The sequence below is a fragment of the Marmota monax genome, unplaced genomic scaffold, assembly GCF_021218885.2.
Source record: "Marmota monax isolate L192 unplaced genomic scaffold, Marmota_monax_Labrador192_F-V1.1 WCK01_AAM20220418_F8-fsc00008, whole genome shotgun sequence".
Taxonomy (NCBI): Eukaryota; Metazoa; Chordata; class Mammalia; order Rodentia; family Sciuridae; genus Marmota; species Marmota monax.
This window is the reverse complement of record NW_026694432.1, coordinates 28,295,001-28,312,335: the sequence shown is the minus strand read 5'-3', so window position 1 is coordinate 28,312,335 and position 17,335 is coordinate 28,295,001. Positions and strand designations below refer to the sequence as shown.

The window sequence follows — 17,335 nt, the reverse complement described above, 5'->3', positions numbered from 1 at the left end:
CATGAGCCTGGGGCATCCTGCACGGGGCCTCTCCCATGTGGAAGGCTGCTGGTCAACCAGCGGTACGTTTCCTTCCCTACTTCCTCTAGACAGGGCCCAAGGACATGCCGACAGGAGCAGAGACCAAGCCAAGCTCATCCAGGGTGAATCCACCACTTTAATGTCACCAGAGAACGTTGAGGGAGATGGGGCGGGGTCGGGGGGGACACCAAGGAAGCAGGCTCAGAGGGCAAGGAACAGACCCTCCGGAGACAGCGGAGGAGTGGGCGCTGAGCGACCAGTAGAGACCACCCCATCTTTGACAGGGACAGATGCACAGGGGGAGTAGGGAGGAGCTGAGCAGGCTCCAGGTGGGGTCCCAGGCTCCATATGGTCGTGTAGTTCCTCTCATGGTGGTCTCCCTGGGGCCAGCTGCCCTGGCATCTGCTGAGAGTCCTGGAGCTCACTGAGGGCAGAAGGCCTGCAGGGAAGGTGCCCACCTGACCAAGTTCAGAAGACAGAGGGAGACCATGGCTTCCACTGCTGGGCAGGTCCGCAGAGGCACAGAGTGGTCCACAGGAGTGCTGGCCTCATCCCTGCTGCACCTCCCGGGCCTGCCCTGAGGGTCAGGAGATGCCCAGCTCGGACCCCACGGTCCCGGAGATCCTGGGCTGCCCGCCAGGCAAGGTGGAGGTCTGAGCAGACGCTGGAGCGGAGGGGTCAGCCTCAGTTGTAGAACACCTCGTCCTCCTCAGAGAGGGAGCCGCTGTTCACCGAGGGCAGGGAGCCCTGCAGGTGGGCCCCGCCCTCGGGCCCCAGGCACCCCAACAGCTGCTGTTGACACTGCTGTTCAGAGCTGGGGGACGGTGGACTGGCAGCTGTGATGGGGGGCTCTTGGGGCGAGGGGCAGCCATCCGTGGAGAGGCCGGGGGAAGAGAAGGCCAGAAGACTGTCGTCCTGCGAGGGAACGCTCAGAAGGCTGTCCTGCAGGTAGATGCTCTCCAGGTCTGGAAAACCAAACGGGTGTGGGGCGGCTGAGGCCTGCGTCCCCTGCTTGCCCTCTCTGGGCGTGTGAGGGAGTCCAAGGGCACGAGACCCACTGGTCTCACAGCTCGGAACCCCTGAGCCCAGTTCCTAGTTAAGAGCAGGCTCAGAGGACTGGGACAACCAGTGCTCCCCTCCGGGTCAGAGGGAGGATCAGATGAGGTGACTTAATGCAGGACCCAGGTTCACTGACCCCCTCCCTAGTCGCTCGGAGTTCTAGAAAGGTGTTTGGGGGTGCCTGGGGGTCGGCTCCAGATCCTGGCTCGGACACTCCCAGCTGTGACTCTCGGGTGAGCCTCTGGACCTCATAGCGCCTCGGTCTCCTTATTCTGGGGTGGGGACAATGGGATTTGCTCCCCAGGGCTGCGGTGGAGACTAAGGAAGTGCCTAGTGTGGCAGACGCCTGATTCTTACATCGCAGTGGCCGTCCCTCTGCTCGGGGCACGCCGTGGCCAATGCAGAGCGAGGACCCCCTGTCCCATTCTATAGCACAAACCGAGGCTGAGGGGAGGAAGGGGAGGCCACGCACATTGCAGCTGGTGCCAGGGCAGGGGACGGCCTGTGCTCTGCTCCTCCCTCCCCACCCGGCCCCCGCGGGCTGTACCCTGGAGCTGGACAGCGTCCTGGGGGCTGCTGTCGGGGTGCAGCTCCTCATCGTCCAGCGAAGACCAGGCGCTCAGAGTGGCCTCGGTGATGGCAAACTGCTCAGCAACGCCTGGGGGACAGTGAGGCCGGCTCACTGGGGGCGCAGGCGGGGTGGGCAGGGCCTCCCAGCCAGAGCGGGCCTGTGAGCTGGCCAGCCGTGCCCAGGGGACCAAGGACGCCCACTTCATGCCCTGCCCACCCCAGGCCTCTACTTTCCCTGCCCAGACAGTGGCCACCTGGTGGTGACCTCTGTCACCTCCCTGCCCCCTGCTGACCTGCAGCAAATCGAGCCTCTCGCAGCTCATCCGGGAGGCAGCAGTAATGCTCGTCCTCAGCTGGGGACAGCTCCCAGCCCGACTGCTGGGCACTCCAGCCCTTCCACTCGATGAGGTGGGCCACGCGGCCCCGTGCCATGGCCGTGGGCTTGGTGATGTGGTCCTTGATGCTCTGCACCACCCCTGGGTCATTGAGGGCAATCGATGGCTGTCCCACAAGGCCCAGCTCCGGACTCCCAATACCCTCGGCCCACCCCAGGGTCTGGACCCCACAGCCACACATCCCCCGAGCCCGATGCCAGACAGAACCCAGTGGCTGCACCTGTGCCTTCCCCATGCCCAGCCCATGCCTCACTCACTGCCCCATGCCTGCCCTGTGCCCTGTGCCCTCCCAAGCTGGGCCCCACCTCACATGGCCCCACCCACTCACATGCCTGCCCCCCAATGTCCTCCTCCCAGTGAACACGTGGGCCACTGAGCGCTTCTTTCTTAGGTGGCCACCACCTCACTTCCTTTCTTACCCAGGGTCCCCCGCCCCGCCCACCCAGGGACAGTTCCTGGGAGCATTTCTGCTCTCAGCTCTGCTGACAGTGAGGCCTGGGTGGTTGAGCAGGGAGGGCTTCCTGGAGGAATGGCCCGGAGTTTGGAGGCAGGTTGGGACCGGGCAGGTGGAGGCGAGGCTGGGGCTATTTCAGAGATGAGAGGCGGGAAGCGCCTGGTGTGATTCCAGCCCCACTGGGAGACCCGGGGATGACCGCAGGACTAGGACAGCAGGAGATGGGAGCCTCCAGGGGCCAGGCTGGGCCTAGAGAGCCAGGCTAAGGCTCAGGTGTCCTCACAGCAGCGGGGGCCGCAGCAGGAGAGGGACCGGTTGGCCCTGCTATTTAGGACCAGCTTCCTGATTGGAGGATCAGGATTCAAGGGTGAAGGCAAGGGCACCACGGGGGGTCACTGCAGGGACCCAGAAAAAGTAAAGGCCACTGGAATGGTGGGAGGAGGGGGTTCTCAGGCGTGGACGGAGGGGCAGGGCTGGCGGGGTGGCTCTGTGTCTCCGTGACCCGCGGCCGAGAACACAGACCTGGGGTTCACAGTGTTCCTGAAGCCACAGAGGTGGCCACAAAGCAAATGGGGACCTGGGGCGGCAGGAAAGGCCCAGGTGAGGCAGAGCGGGAGAGCTGAATCCCCAGGTGGCGGGGTGCTGGCAGTCGGGGGTTTGGAGGAGTGGGGTTCACAGGTACCAGGGGAAGCTGTTTCCAGGGAGCGTGGGCAGCAGGGTGCTCCGGGGAGCCGTGAGGGATCTCATGCAAGGGGGGCCTGAGGCGTGGGGGGCGCAAAGCTGGCTGACAGGTGGGCTGGCCCGGAAGGCTGGTCAGTGCCACCCGGAGCAGCGCAGCCCGCCCTCCCCAGGCTGCGTGCCCACCCCAGTGCCTCCGGTGCGCTGTCTTGGTTCACACCCGCTCCCTCTCTGGAGAGCCGCCGAGGCTTGGGGCTGCCCCACCTGAGAGGCCGCGAGGTGGCAGAGTCCTCCCAGGGCCACGCAGGACTGGCCAGTGGGGGACATACAGCCAGCCCCCTTGCCTCAAATGCTGCCAATTCTGAGGGGCACTTGGTGCTGCAAGCTCCCTGGGGGCTGGCAGGAGACTCCCAGGACCGCATCCAGGCTGAGCAGCCCCCGCAGCCCCGGCCGCCTCCCACACTCCTTTGGGCTGGAGGGTGACCCCTCAGCGCAGGATCCTGTTCCAGGCTCCGCTAGACGCAGGTGGCACAGAGGCAGGGAGACCACACCAGACAGACGTCCCCCAAATCTGGGCCAACCTCGAGCGTCTTCAGAAGCCAACAACTCAACCCCTGGCAGCAGGAACCCTCCGGTCACCCGGAGCCCAGCATGGAGCCCGGCGCTTGGAAAACAAGGAATCCAAAGGGCCGCCGTCCTCCAGCGGCAGTTCAGCTTTGCCTTCCCAAGTTCATGTAGGAGGTGGAGCATACCAGCTCCAAGGGCAGGAGCAGGCGGCTGGAACCTACCCACAAGGGACGAGGTGGCCAGGGCCGCCACGCCGTAGTTGCCGGAGCAGGCCCTGGAGTCGGACAGGTAGCCGTTGGTGGTCTGGAAGCACCTCTGGAGGAAGCAGGGAGGAGTCAGCAGGAGGGCAGGCCGCCAGAGGGTGTCCCCACACCACCGCGTCATGCAGCCCACCCCAGGCCCTTGGGTGGTGGGCCGGGAGAGGGCAGGTACAGCCAGGGAGGTCCTATCCCCCCACCCAGGGCTGGCAGGATGTGGGCCTGGGCTGGGCACAGCAGGTGCAGACGGTGTCAGCTGTGGCTGGCTAAACTGGGGACAGCAAGTGCACTGACCTGCCAAGGATCCCAACAGAAATCCATCTGTTTGTCCTACAGCAAGAGGAGAAAGAGGGTCAGGCAGGGCCCAGCACACCCTGCCAGCAGATGGCCGAGCCCTGGCTCCCCAGGGGGGGTGTGGGTCGGCCTCTGGTGCTCCATGAGGTGGAGTCTGCACTCATGGATCATGCCCTGGTGTCACCTGGCAGCAGAGAGAGGAGGAGAGCCACAGTGGCACTGGGAGGAGAGGGGGCGGGTATAGGCCATAGATCAGACCCAGGTGTGGATCTCCACTTTGTCATTTCTAGCCGGGTGTCTGAGGACTAGGGACCTGACCTTCAGAACCTCTGTTCTTCTGTGGAAGGTGGCAGTCTAAATTCACCCCCAAGGTTGTGGTGAAGCATAAGTGACATGACACTAAGTGCCCAGCACCGTGCTCTTCATGCAGTAGGTGCTCAAGAAAAAAAGCAGCTGTGTCCACTGGGAGTTCAGGCCACAATCTGGGGGGGCGGGGTGGAAACTATGCACCAGAACTGGGTTCCCTAACCACATCTTCCTCATCTACCTGCACTGAGAATTCCACTCTTGTATTCTTGAGAGGTGGTACAGGTTGTGAAGGGGTCACAGGCAGGTGGCGGCCCTGCTGTCTGCAAGGCTGAGTTAATCTGGGTGGGAGGACCTTCGGTTGTTTTTTCTAAAGAGGGCTGGCCCGGTCTCTGGATGCCCAGGTCAATCCAGACCCTCCCTGGGCTGAACAACAAACCTCAGGGGCAGGGGTCCAGTGCCACAGGAAGAAGCTGAGTTGGGCAGGGAAGGAAGGAGCTTGGAATGGTTTTTGCTCTCTGTGGGGATCTGTAGGGGGTCAGTCTAGGAACCAGGGAGCAGGCAGATGGGGGGATGATGAGTGACCGCTTACCTTGCCAGTGACATGGTCTGGAACAATGGTGGGTGGGTGGCTGGAGGGCAGGTCTGGGTTCCCGGGCTCCGTGCCCTGGGGCATGGGGCAGTCTTTGTGGGCACTTGTGAACAGATCTGGAAATAAGAAGGAGACACTTAGAAAAGCACAGCCCTAGATAGAGCAATAAATCAGGCAGAAGCAAGAAATAAAGGGCATCTCAGTAGGAAAGGAGGAAGTCAAATTATCTCTGCTCACAGATGGCATGATTTCATACAGAGAAAAATCTAAAAACTCTACCGAAAAAAATTGATTGAAATGATAAACAAACTCAGTAAGGCTGCAGGATGCAAAATCCACACATAAAAATTAGTAGCTTTTTTATACACCAATAACAGAATTGCTGAGAAAGAAATCATCTCATTCACAGCAGCTGCAAAAATAATAAATAAAATACCCAAGAATAAATTTAAGCAAGAAGTGAATGATCTCTGCAATGGAAATTACAAGAAACTGGTGGAAAAACATCAAAGAGGACACACACAACAAGTGGAAAGACATCCCACGTTCATGGATTGAAAGCATTAATATGGTTAAAATGTCCATACTCCCCAAAGCAATCTACACATTCAATTCTATTAAAATACCAATAACATTCTTCACAGAAGTAGAAAAACCACTCCTAACGATGCCTATACTCATGTCCCAGCTCCGACTCCTCCTTTGGGCTCTGGTCTGAATTTCCAACCTTCTGAGGGATTTTCTGTCCTGCCTTTCCTCCCTCCACATCACCCAGTCATTGTGAAGTCCTCTGGGTTCTCTGGCCAGTGTGTTCCAGATTCATCCATCCTCATCCTCACTGTGGCTTCTGGGAAGACTCAGTCCTCCCTCCACCCAGAAGCACAGGGAAGTTACAGCCCAGGCCAGGCAGGTCACTGGGGTTGGGGATAATGTGGATGTCCTACCTGGTGTCTCTGGGTCCCTTCCTCCTCTGTGCCCCCTTGTCCCCATGCACTTTTCTCCCAGTGGGCACTTTCTCTGGCTCTCTGGGAAGGCTGCCCTTGGGCTAGTGGTGTTCTGAGAAAAGCGTTGCTAAGTGATTTTGTCGTCCTGTGGACACATTAGTGTACTTGCACCAACCTCAGTGGTGCAGCTACACACCCCCATAAGTGGTGTAGCCAACACTCTAGGTGCACACCTGCACGGTGTGTTAGTGTACCTAACGCTGTAGGCAACAGTGACACAGTGCCAAGTGTCCTCTACCTAAACATATCTAAGCACAGAAAAGGTGCGGCAAGAATACAGGGTAAAAGGTAAAAACTGTGCACCTGCGTTGCCACTCGCCATGGGTGGGGCTTGCAGGACGGGCAGCTGCCTGGAGTCAGGAAGTGCTCGTGAAGGTCAAGGATGCTACTGTGCACTACTGTGTAGCCTTTATGTCCCGAGCACACTTAGCCACTCAGGAGGAAGGAGGATGGCAAGTTCCAGACCAGCCTCAGCAAGTTAGTGAGACCCAGTCTCAAAATAAAACAATAAAAAAGGGCTTGGGATGAAGCTCTGTGGTAGAACCCTTGCCTAGCATGTGCACGACCCTGGGTTCAATCCCTAGCACTGCAAAATGTGTGTGTGTGTGTGTGTGTGTGTGTGTGTGTGGTTTTTATGTTCTTATTCTATAAGTTTTCTTCTATTTTAAAATTTATCATTGTAGTTTTAAAAACTTTTCTTAAAAACTAAGACACAGGGCTCGGGGAGCAACCCAGTGGTAGACTGTGTGTTTAGCATGCTTAGGTCCTGGGTTTTATCCCCAGCACTGTAATTACACAAAACAAGCCTAAGACACAAACATACACGTGAGCCCAGGGTCAGGATCATCTTATCCCACTAAGGGGTCCTCAGGGACTAACATGCAAAGAGCTGCCATCTTCTGGATGGACCAAAGGACCAGTTGACTCTCCTTTAACAAGCAGGCGTCTGCTGGGCTGGATGTGCAGGGAGACAGGGCTGCCCAGCTGAGCAGAGTCCTGGGTTCCATCCCCAGCACCATTTAAAAAAGAAGAAAAGAAAAAGTAGAGTACACTCTGAAACACGGATATGGGCTGGGGGTGGAGCTCAGCAGTAGAGGGCCAAGTCCTGGGCTCGATTCTCCCCCCAAAGATAAAAAGTTAGTCTAGTACATACGTAAGAGAGTGACAGCATCATTTATTATCATTATCAAGTATTATGTGCTGGGCTGGGGCTGTAGCTCAGTGGTAGAGCACTCCCCTCACATGCTTGAGGCACTGGGTTGGATCCTTGGCACCACATAAAAATAAATCAATAAAATACAGATATTGTGTCCATCTATAACTCAAAAAAAAATAAGAAGAAGTATTATGTGTTACACATAGTTATTGTATTGCTACTATGTATCCGTTAGTTCACACGCCCACTCACACAGGGGCAATGCGTTGGGCCACGATGGATGATGTTCTGATATCACAAGGTGATAGGAATTTTTCAGCTTTGTTATCATCTTCTGGGACCACCAATATATATGCCATCTGTCTTTGATCCAAAGATCTTGCTGCAGCACATGACAACTCCTGTGTGGCCTCAGCCATTGACTATCAGTGGCAGGACCCCAGCTCCTTCCTCTGGGATGGGAAATTCCACTTTACTGACTCTCCAGCGCCCCCTGCAGGACGGCCTGACACCACGCCCTCCTGCTCCCGCCCTTCATATATCAGCGGCACCCAAATTCTCACGTCCGGGTCACCTTCTGAGGAATTGGCCCAAACATCTGTCAACCCAACCTGCCTTTCGCTACTGATGGGACTACCCCGTGACTTTACCTCCCTGGTCTCTGCTTCCTTATCTGTAAAGTGGGCAGTCGAGGGAGCCTGTTCTTGTCCTTCAGGAACTGTCTATTAGCATCCCAAACTGGACACAGAGAGGCCCTGGGGACCCCGTGTTTTGAGGACAGCCTCCCTCTGAGGGGCCAGCAGACTCTGCTGCCCCAGCCACTCACCCCTCCTCCAAACCTGACTGCCCATTTCACCCACGTACCAGAAGAGGGGGTCCCAGAGAATCACTCAGAAATGTGAGATGCTTGCAGAGGAGACCCCCCACTAGATGTCTGACCACCAGAGGCTGGGGCAGGGCAGGCAGGGGAGCAGCCAGCGGCCCTCCCTCCCCAGCATGGCCAGGACTGGGAGTTTTTCAAGGGTCAGGAGACAACAAGGAAGATACCATGTCTGGGTCTCGCTGGAATCCCCTAAGGGGGCTGCTTGCAGTGCAGGGGACCCCAGGCCAAGAGACTAGAGGCTGGAGACTAGGAGGATGGGGGAGTTGGTGGGAATGAAGGAGGTCTAACCAGAGCAGATCTGCTACGACAGGGCCCTGTGGAGAGGAAGCCCCTGCTTCCAATGTCTCCTGAAAAAATCACCCATGCAACCTGGAGGACCCTGTCCCACCTCGTCTCCCACTTCCCTCCCTTCTCCACTCTGGCCACGCTGACCATTCTGCTGACGATCCTGCATTTTCCTGAGACAGGCCCAACACGCTGCTGCCTCAGGGCCTTTGCACTGGCTCTTCCCTCCCTCCATCTGGAACTCTCCTCCCAGATGATCGCAGGTTCACTCTCTTGTTCCATCTGGGTCTTTGCTCAAAAGCTGTGACCTCAGTAATATCCCCTGCCAAAACCATCTTATTGGACACGACACCTGCCCTTCCATCCCTTCAGCCTGTCTTGCTCCTCTGGACTCTGTCCATCTCATTCACCATGACAGCCTCAGCACCTGCCATAGGGCCCGGCATACAACAGGTACTCAATAAATATCTACTTCCAGGAGGAAGGCAGGAATATTTGGATGCCTGCCATGCAGGGCCTCGACAGCCAGCCAGCATTCCTCAAGAGAGACCACTAGAGCCCCGGTCAACCCAGACGTCCTGGTCTCCAATCCCTTGGGCCAGACCCCAGCGTGTTAGTGGAGGAAGGGATCCCAGAGGAGAGAGTGTGGCCGGCCCTGGCGGTGGGTGGGGGGGTGGAGGTAAGCACAGAAGTGACACCTGCTTTCACCCATGCTGCACTGGTTTAGTACGCAGAGGGGACTAGCGGGTGCCGAGACCAGCCCAGGGCTGTGAAGGGCCGCCAAGAGGCTGGGGAGAGGCCGGCGAGAGGCCGGCAGGGGCTGGGGCTCGGAAAAGGAAAGGTAGGGTAGGGTCATGGCTAACTGCCTCCACTTCCCATGACTGAGGCATAAGGAGGTCAAGGCAGGGAGGATACACAGGATCCTGTGGGCTGAGCCATGTGCCTGCACACTGCAGCACCCAGCTCAGCTTGCTCTTTGTCCCCAGTCCTGACTGTGTGACCCTGAGCTAGATGGGCTTCAGAGTCTCCATCTCTACAAAGATAATGTTCTGGAGGGCAGGGAGGCATCCTTCAGTAGGTCATGCACGTCACTGATTTTATTTATATATATATATATATATATATATATATATATATATATATATATAAATAATTTTTTTTCCAGTCCCGGGGATTGGACCCAGGGATGATCTGCCACTGAGCAACATCCCCAGCCCTTTTTAATTTTTTTAAAAATATTTTTATTTTGAGACATTGTTGCTAAGTTGTCCAGGCTGACCTTGAACTTACGATCCTCCTGCCTCAGCCTCCCTAGCTGCGGGGATTACAGGATTACAGCCACCACGCCCAGCAAACTAGGTCTATTTTTAAAACAAATACAGCAGAATTGAATAGAGCAGAGATTAACAGAGCCAAGGGCAGAGATGGCTTAAGTCTTATTTCTTGAAGTTTTTGTTTGAATCACACGGATACGTGTATGTGTCTGCACACTCATGTAGCAAGAATTTTCATGGTGGGCACCCTGGGTCAAAATGCAAAATACAGCTGGGTGTGGTGGCACATGCCTATAATCCCAGCAATTTGGGAGGCTGAGGCAGGAGGATTGAGAGTTCAAAGCCAGCCTCAGCAGATCAGCAAGGCACTCAGCAACTCAGTGAGACCCTGTCTCTAAATAAAATACAAAAAAGGGATGGGATGTGGTTTAGTGGCTAAGCCCCCCTGGGTTCAATCCCTGGTACCAAAAAAAAAAAAAAAAGCAAAATAGTTATTCTGATGAGTCAGAAGTCTGAAATCAGCCACATGTAAGGGTGCAGAGACGCTGCGTGTTATTGCAAGTTGGGGTTCTGCCAAGCTGTGGTCAGGGTGGCCCCAGCTACGGGCTGTCCCTGGGAACTTCGAGAGTGCTGGGATATGTCTAGGGCCCCTGGCTGTCCCCTGAAGCTGTCCGTAAGTCCTCTAGCTGCGGAGCAGGGGTGCAGCTGGCGGAGAGGGGAGCCAGCTCAGAGCAGGTTGGGGGTGATGCTGGGCCTGGCAGAAACATGACTCGAACAAGGTCATGCCTGTGCCATGGTTGGTGGTGGCCTTGGGATTCCGGCTCCCAGCTCCCCAGCCTGCCTGCCCCCACCTCAGCTGGGGGGCAGGTGCCTCTGCAAAAGTCACTTTCTCCCCCAGAGGACTTTGGCCCGTGATGTCACGGCTGGTTGCCATGGAGATGTCAGGTAATGAAGCAGCCTAGGGTGAAATCACAGGCTGCTCTTAGCCCAGCTGGGACCGGGCCACGTCACCGCCACTAGCAACTGGAAAAACACAGAGTTTCATGTGGGTTGGGGGCTGGGGCAGCCCGAGGGACGCTGGCTCCTGCTTTTGTGACTACCTCCCTTCCTCAGGGAGCTCTGGGGGTCATCCTTTTCTTTCTCCCTGACCTCCAGGTCTGAGGCCCCGTTGGGATCTGCTTCCTCCCACACCTCCCCCCACCACAGGAATGAGAGGCCTCTGGTTGCCTCAGCAACATGGAGGGCCATCTTGATCCTTCAAGGAGAGCCCCCTCAACCAGATGCCTCCTCCATCCCCCTGCCCTCAACCAGAGCTTCCCCTCAACTTAGCCAGGATGCTTCCGGCCTTCCTACTTGGGGTCCTCTATCAGATTTCCAGTCTCACCACCTGGACAGTTCATCCTGATGTTTAACCTAAACCCCTCTTGCTGCAACGCTCCGGTACTGGCCTTCTCCACTTGTTCCCTGGGGGAGCTTGCAGCACAGCCCCAACCCCTCGGGCATCTTCCTCAGAGTCACCCAGTGCCCGCAGCTGGTCTCTGGGGCTCTGCGTCCCAGCCTATTAGTCACCGTGGTTTGCCATCTGCTCCCAGAGTCTCCCAGGGCTCTGCACTCGGGAGGACACAGGGTGCCATGCTCAGCCCTGCTCTTTCCCAGAAGCCCAGCAAGGGCTCAAACAGCAACCTGGGCCCAAAGCCACGCTGCCACTCCCCAGCCAGCCACCGGCTCTCCTCCAGGCTCCTCAGGGCACCTGTGGCCAAATGCACTAGGCCACGCCTCCAGCCCCCCCTGCGGGCGCGTGCCACCAGCTGTGACGGGCAGCTCTGTCCTCAGCTCGGGGAGAAGGGGGGCAGAGGCACTGCTCTCAGGGGCTGCCCGCTCTCCCTGCCAGCCCCTGGGCTGGGCACATGCTGCCCCCGGGCACCTGGGCTTCTCATCTGTGGGACGAGACGTGGGCCCAGGGGCTGCGGCCGAGCTCCTGCTGCGGCAAGCGCTCTCTCGAGGCAGCTGCCCCATCCCTGTCCCTCGGTTTCTCCTGGACCACGAGCCACTTGTCTAGTCCTACCCCAGGGTGGAACTTGCCCCGGGGTCCCTGGCCTCTGCCTGGTGAGTCACCGCCTGCCCAGGGAGCAGGTCGCGGAGCTTAGCAGATGCTGGGTCTCAAGTGGACTGAGTGTCCTCTGCTCCCTGGGACATTTGTTTACCAGTCACCTGAGCCATGACGACAGCTCCGAGACGCTCAGGGGGGTCCCTCTCCACTTCCTACCAAGGACTCGCATACGCCCGGCTCCTTCCCACTTTCCCTACCAGCTGGCACCAGCCTCGGGGATGCCCTGCTCCAGCCTCACCTCCTCCGGGCCGCTGGGCCTCCTGTATCAGGTGCCTCCCTCACGGGCAGCCCTAAAGGGCCAGGTCTGGCAGCGGGTCACTGTGGATCACATGCCGACTGCGCCAAGTGCTGTCCTAGGCCTTCCCCTGTCACCTCTCATTGAATCTTCACAACTATGCTACAAAGCAGGCACCACCATGCCCACTGCACAGATGGGGAAACTGAGGCTCGGAGAAGCCTTAATGCAAGTTCACCTGATGGCAAGTGGCAGAGCTGGGCTCAAACCTAGGCCAGTCTGAAACTCCAAAGCACATTCTCCAGCCACTAAGCAGGGCTGATCTCCAGGGAGTGGCCTCACGCCACTGTGTGTGTGTGTGTGAGTGTGTGTGAGTGTGTGTGCGTGTGTGAGAGTGTGAGTGTGTGAGTGTGTCCCGCCTCCCCCATTTCACTACTCCAAAGCCAAGGCTTTATCTCGCTCCTCACTCTGCGCACCTAAAGGGCAAGGTCCCCTCTGCCCTCTCCTCACTCTCCCCATGGTGCCCAGTACCAGGCTGCTCACCAGCAATGCCACGACCTTCCGGACAGGGACTGGGGACTGTGGGTATTGTAGGTGGCTCTACCTGGCCCCCTTAGAGCCTGTGCTTCCGTTTAGACGGAATGGATGTCTGACCTTCCAGAAGAAAATCCTCATTCTCCCATTTCTGCTCTTGCAGCCTCTTGGTGCCCAGTGTACTGGTGACCTCCAGGGTGGGGCCAAGAGGCTGACCAGTTGGTGTGGGGGAGAGGACAGGGACAGGAGGGATAAGGTTACTGGGCCAAGGGCACGGGATGGGCAGTTTGATAATGGCAGTGGTGGCAGAGCCCCAGCCAAATGTGAGCCATTTGAGTTATTCCAGAAGGTTGGTTTTAAGCGTTGGTTTTAAGCACCGAGTACCTGTCTATGGGGGGACACAAGAAAGCAAAAAGCAGGGGCTCCCCACTCAGCTCCCAGCCCCTCACAGCCTGGGTTCCAATCGGTCTCTCCATGCCCTGGCTGGGTGACCCGAGGTAAGGCTCTGCACGTCTCTGAGCCCCACTTCCCCCTCCCAGGGTTGAAGGAGAACTAACTAGGTCAGGAGAGCAAAGGCTCAGCGCGGCTCAGGAGACACTCCCAACAAACGACAGCTTAAAAATAGGTAACGAACACAAAGAAGCTCCTGGAAACTGTGTTTGTTGCCTTAAACTGGACCCAATCACTTCTGCCCTGTCCTTAGGGCCAGCCCTGCTCCTTCCCACAGAGGAAGGCCAGAGCTCTGCCTCTACAGCTCCCCGGTCCAGCCGGGAAGGTCTGGGCTAGCTGTGCGCACAGAGCTGCTCAGACAAATTAAAAATGGGCGTAATAGCTAATACTCCTGAGCGCCGACCACGTGGCAGGTCCTGGCAACGGTGTTTTACATGAATTAAGCCACTCCCTGCCCCCAGCAATCCATAACTACAACACTGCTGCATTTCCATTTTAGAGATGAGAACACTGAGGTGCACACACACTGGCTGGGATCACAGAGCTAGGGAGTGGCAGGGACTCCAGCCTAGCAGGTTGGGAGGCAGAAGCCACCAGCTGCACAGCATGGCTCTCTCAGGTGGGGCCTGGCCTGAGCAGCGCCAATTGTGTGAGGAAGCCAGACTCGCTGTGGCCATCAGTACAAGGTTCATGGTCCCTGGCCTCCACTTGAGGCTGTACTTCTGACCTTGGCACTTAGAAGATGTTCTTAGCAACTGGTGCAGTGTGGAGACCCGCTGCGGGGGCTCAGGCCCACAGCCAGCAGCTCAAGGGGAACAGGACAGGTGCCAGCAAGGAGCCGAGGGACAGCTGGGCAATGCCAAGACTCAGGACCCCGAGGCTCTGGAGTCAGAGTGCCAGGGAGCTGGCTTTGCTGTTTCCTGGCTTCCTGGCCCTAGGCAAGTCATTCAACCGCCTTCTGCCTCAGTTTTCCTATTTATAAAATGGGGACTATGGTAGTATATAACCCAGGTTAGCTGTTTGTCCCTAAAATTTTCAGACTAGTACCTGGTTAGCTGTAAGCACCCAATTAGTGACAATTGGAGGGGGTGGCCTCCATTCAGTGGCTTTGGAACACTGGTCACCCTCTGTCTCTCTAGTTCCCCTCCTCTATCCAACTTGCCTGGGTATGTGTCAAAACTCTTAAGTGGCTCATTCCCTCAGGAGAGGGACAAGGTTGGAATATACAACTAGATGGGGGGTGGCACTCAGGAAATCCGTGATGCAAAAGGGAGGGTGCAGAAGGTCACTTCAGCCAGTGTGACCTCACACAACCCTGGCAGAGGGTGCTGTGGGGGGAGCACCAGGTGCGGGTCAGGGGACTCAGGCCTCAGCCTCAGCCTGACCTTGCCGGGCATCTCTTCCTCCCTGGCTCTGCTCAGTGGGTCCTCGGCGCACAGATGAGTTCATCTGTGGCTGGGTGTCAATGGCACTCGGCACGAGATGGCCGAGTCGTGGAGAACAAACACAGTGGCTGAGGAAATACCCTAATCTCCACCACCCAAGCTGGTCCCACTGGAGATGGTCAGATCCCGTGGGGACGTCTGGGACGCTAAGAGCTGTGACTCCTAGAGAACCTTCAACTCTGCTCTGATGGTCGCTTTTCCTCCCTCCCGGCCGCTGGCCCCACAGAACAGGTGCTGTGCTGGGTCCCTCGATGGGGTTCCCTACAGCGCCTGGCACGGTGTAGGTGGTATCAGCCTGGTGAAGGGCGATCGAGCCCCACACAGTCAGCTGCTCCTTCCTCTCCCCCACTTGTGATCCCACCTTCTAGAGACGTCCTGAGTCACTTTCCTGAATGTCCCATGAACTAGTGAGCAGAGCCCCTCAGAGTCTGGAGGGTGGAGAAGGGATACTGTGCTTCTTCCTCAGCCTCCCCCAGATGTTGAGGGCCCCTCCAGGGCCTGCTTAGCTCCTCCCCAAGCACCTGAAGAAGCTACTGGGGTGACAGGTGGGGTGGTAGCCCCGGAACAACTTGTGATTGGGGTCAGACAAAGTGGCCTCAGCCTGTAGAGCTTGAGACAAGGCCAAAGACACCCCCACTCCCAGCCCTGCCCCTGGTCCCACTGTGGGGTGAAGGGTCTGGGGGCCAGGGAGCTCCACCTGGTCCCTTTTCCTGCAATCTTGCTCAGCAGCTTGTTGGGAAAGGAGGCTCCCAAGCCCACCCTGCCCCTTTAGCCTCTATGCATGACTCTAGCCCTCAAGGACAGGGGGCCCCCAGATGAGGGCAGGTCACTGTGGATCCCTGGCACCACTCTGGGGAGAGCTGGGGTGTCACGGCAGAGACCAGAGAAAGGCCCAGCAGTTACTAGGAATATCAATTGCCCTCTGTTCCTGTCCCCTGACCAAGGAAGGGGGCAGGAACCAGGAGTTAGGGATGCGGGTGGGGGAGGGACCTCCTTTATAACCTGTTCCTCACCATTAACCCTTCCTGCCAATGGGTTCAGGGACAGGGGCCAGAGGAGGGGAGGAAGGAGCTGGGGTGGGGTGGGCTAAGAAGGCCTGGGTCTGAGGACAGGGAGGGGGTCTGCTAGTTCTCCTGGTGCCCGGAAATCTCTAAAGAGGAGTCAGAAGCCTGCCTCCCCTCCCAGGCAGCGGCAGGGGGTGTGTGGCTGCTGGGAGGAAAGCGTGGCTGGGGACCCTGCTTCTCACCACCTGCCAGGTGCGAAGCGGGGCCGGGATGCAGTGACCTCCTCGTGCTCTCTCCGCACTGTCCCCACCCCTCCCAAATCCTGTCCCCTATGGGCACCGCGTCCGCTGGGGGTGCGGCTGGTCCGTGAAGGGCGGGCCCCGTCCCAGGTTCCTCCGAGTGGCCCAGGCTCCGCGCGGGTCCCCACTCCCACCACCCCCGGCCGCCGCCCCTCACCTCGCGACACGCAGGAGCCCATCACGGGGCCTCGGGGCCGGGCCGCTGCGCCTCGGGTGCGTCGGGCCGCGGGGCGCTCATGTCTCCGCGGCCGGGGGTGCGCGGCGCTGGCGCGGGGCGGGGGCCGGGGCACGGCGGGCGGGTGACAGGGGCGCGGGCTCCGCGCGGCTCGGCCTCCGCTCCCGCCGGGTCGTCCCCGCTGCTGCCGCCGCCGCTGCGTCCCGCTCGCCTCGCGCCGCCGCCTCCCGCGCCGCGCCCGCTGTCGCCAGGGCCCGGCGACACCGCGGGGCGCGGGGCGGGGGCCGGAGCGCGGGGCCCGGGAGGCGGGGGCGGCGCGGGGGCCCCGCCCCCACCGCGCACCTGCAGCCGCTGCCGCCCGCGCTGGGGACTGGGTCCGCGGGCCGCCGAGCGGGGACCTCTGGCCCTCGGCCTGCCGCACCGCCCGGTGTCCGCAGCTGAAGGTCAGGGGAGGGGCGCGGGGCAGGGAGGCTTCCGGAGCCAGGGCTCCAAGTCAACAACACTCATTTAACGACAATGACCAGGCTCCCGGAGCTGCGCCCAGGAACGCTTTCCATTCCTGGCGTCTCGCGGAGTCAGACCCGAGGCTCACAGAAGTCACGTGCCTCGCCCGAGCCCCTAGCTTCTAGGACCTGCGCCTCTTCACCCCAACTCCTCATCTGGGGGTCGCGGGGCCGGGATGGGGGTGCAGAGGGCAGGGAGAGGGCACTGGTGGCCTCGCGGCTGGACAAGGACTCTGGCTGAAGAAGGCTGGGCCGCCTCTCCCGGCTTATCTAGGGCAGAGTACACGGAGGCACAGGTCCCTGTCTGCGCCCTGGGTGGCCTCTGTGGGAGCAGCGGCGGTAGGATCCGATCACGCGCACCTTCATTCACACTCCCCTACGCAAGAACGCGCTCCACGTGTACGTCCCCACCACTCACACATCCTTGTCCTTGTGCACAGTCACAGTTGCACACACATTTACACACACACACACATGCACTGGCCCCTGGGGAAGGTGATTGGAGATCTCTTAGCCAAAGGGCAATCAGCGCCTCAGTGACTGAGACACCCACCTTCATATACTCATCTGGCTCCATCCTGTACCGACCTGTAAACCAGGCAGGGAACTGTCCTTGTGTGCTTTCCAGGCTAGGCAGTGGGGTCACTAAAGACAGACCTGCAAGATGGATAAGGTTGGTGGCAGGGGCCTGGGGTGGGACTAGGGTCTCTTGCAGTGCAGAAGCTGGGCTGCCATGGTAGTGGTCAGTTGAGCTGGGATTGGAGTGGGAATTGGCCTTGCTCCCT

General features: G+C 58.7%; 1 protein-coding gene across 1 annotated transcript; it reads right to left on the bottom strand.

The window, feature by feature from the left end:
* Positions 1–137: 137 nt before the first annotated feature.
* Positions 138–16,247, bottom strand: Fam131c (family with sequence similarity 131 member C). Its single transcript, XM_046469150.2, has 7 exons — positions 16,030–16,247; positions 5,194–5,309; positions 4,296–4,331; positions 3,966–4,059; positions 1,944–2,126; positions 1,628–1,738; positions 138–986 (listed from the first exon to the last, which is right to left on the bottom strand). Exons 1-7 carry the CDS (start codon positions 16,049–16,051, stop codon positions 706–708), a joined length of 843 nt encoding a protein of 280 aa, XP_046325106.1. The 5' UTR covers positions 16,052–16,247; the 3' UTR covers positions 138–705.
* Positions 16,248–17,335: the final 1,088 nt, after the last annotated feature.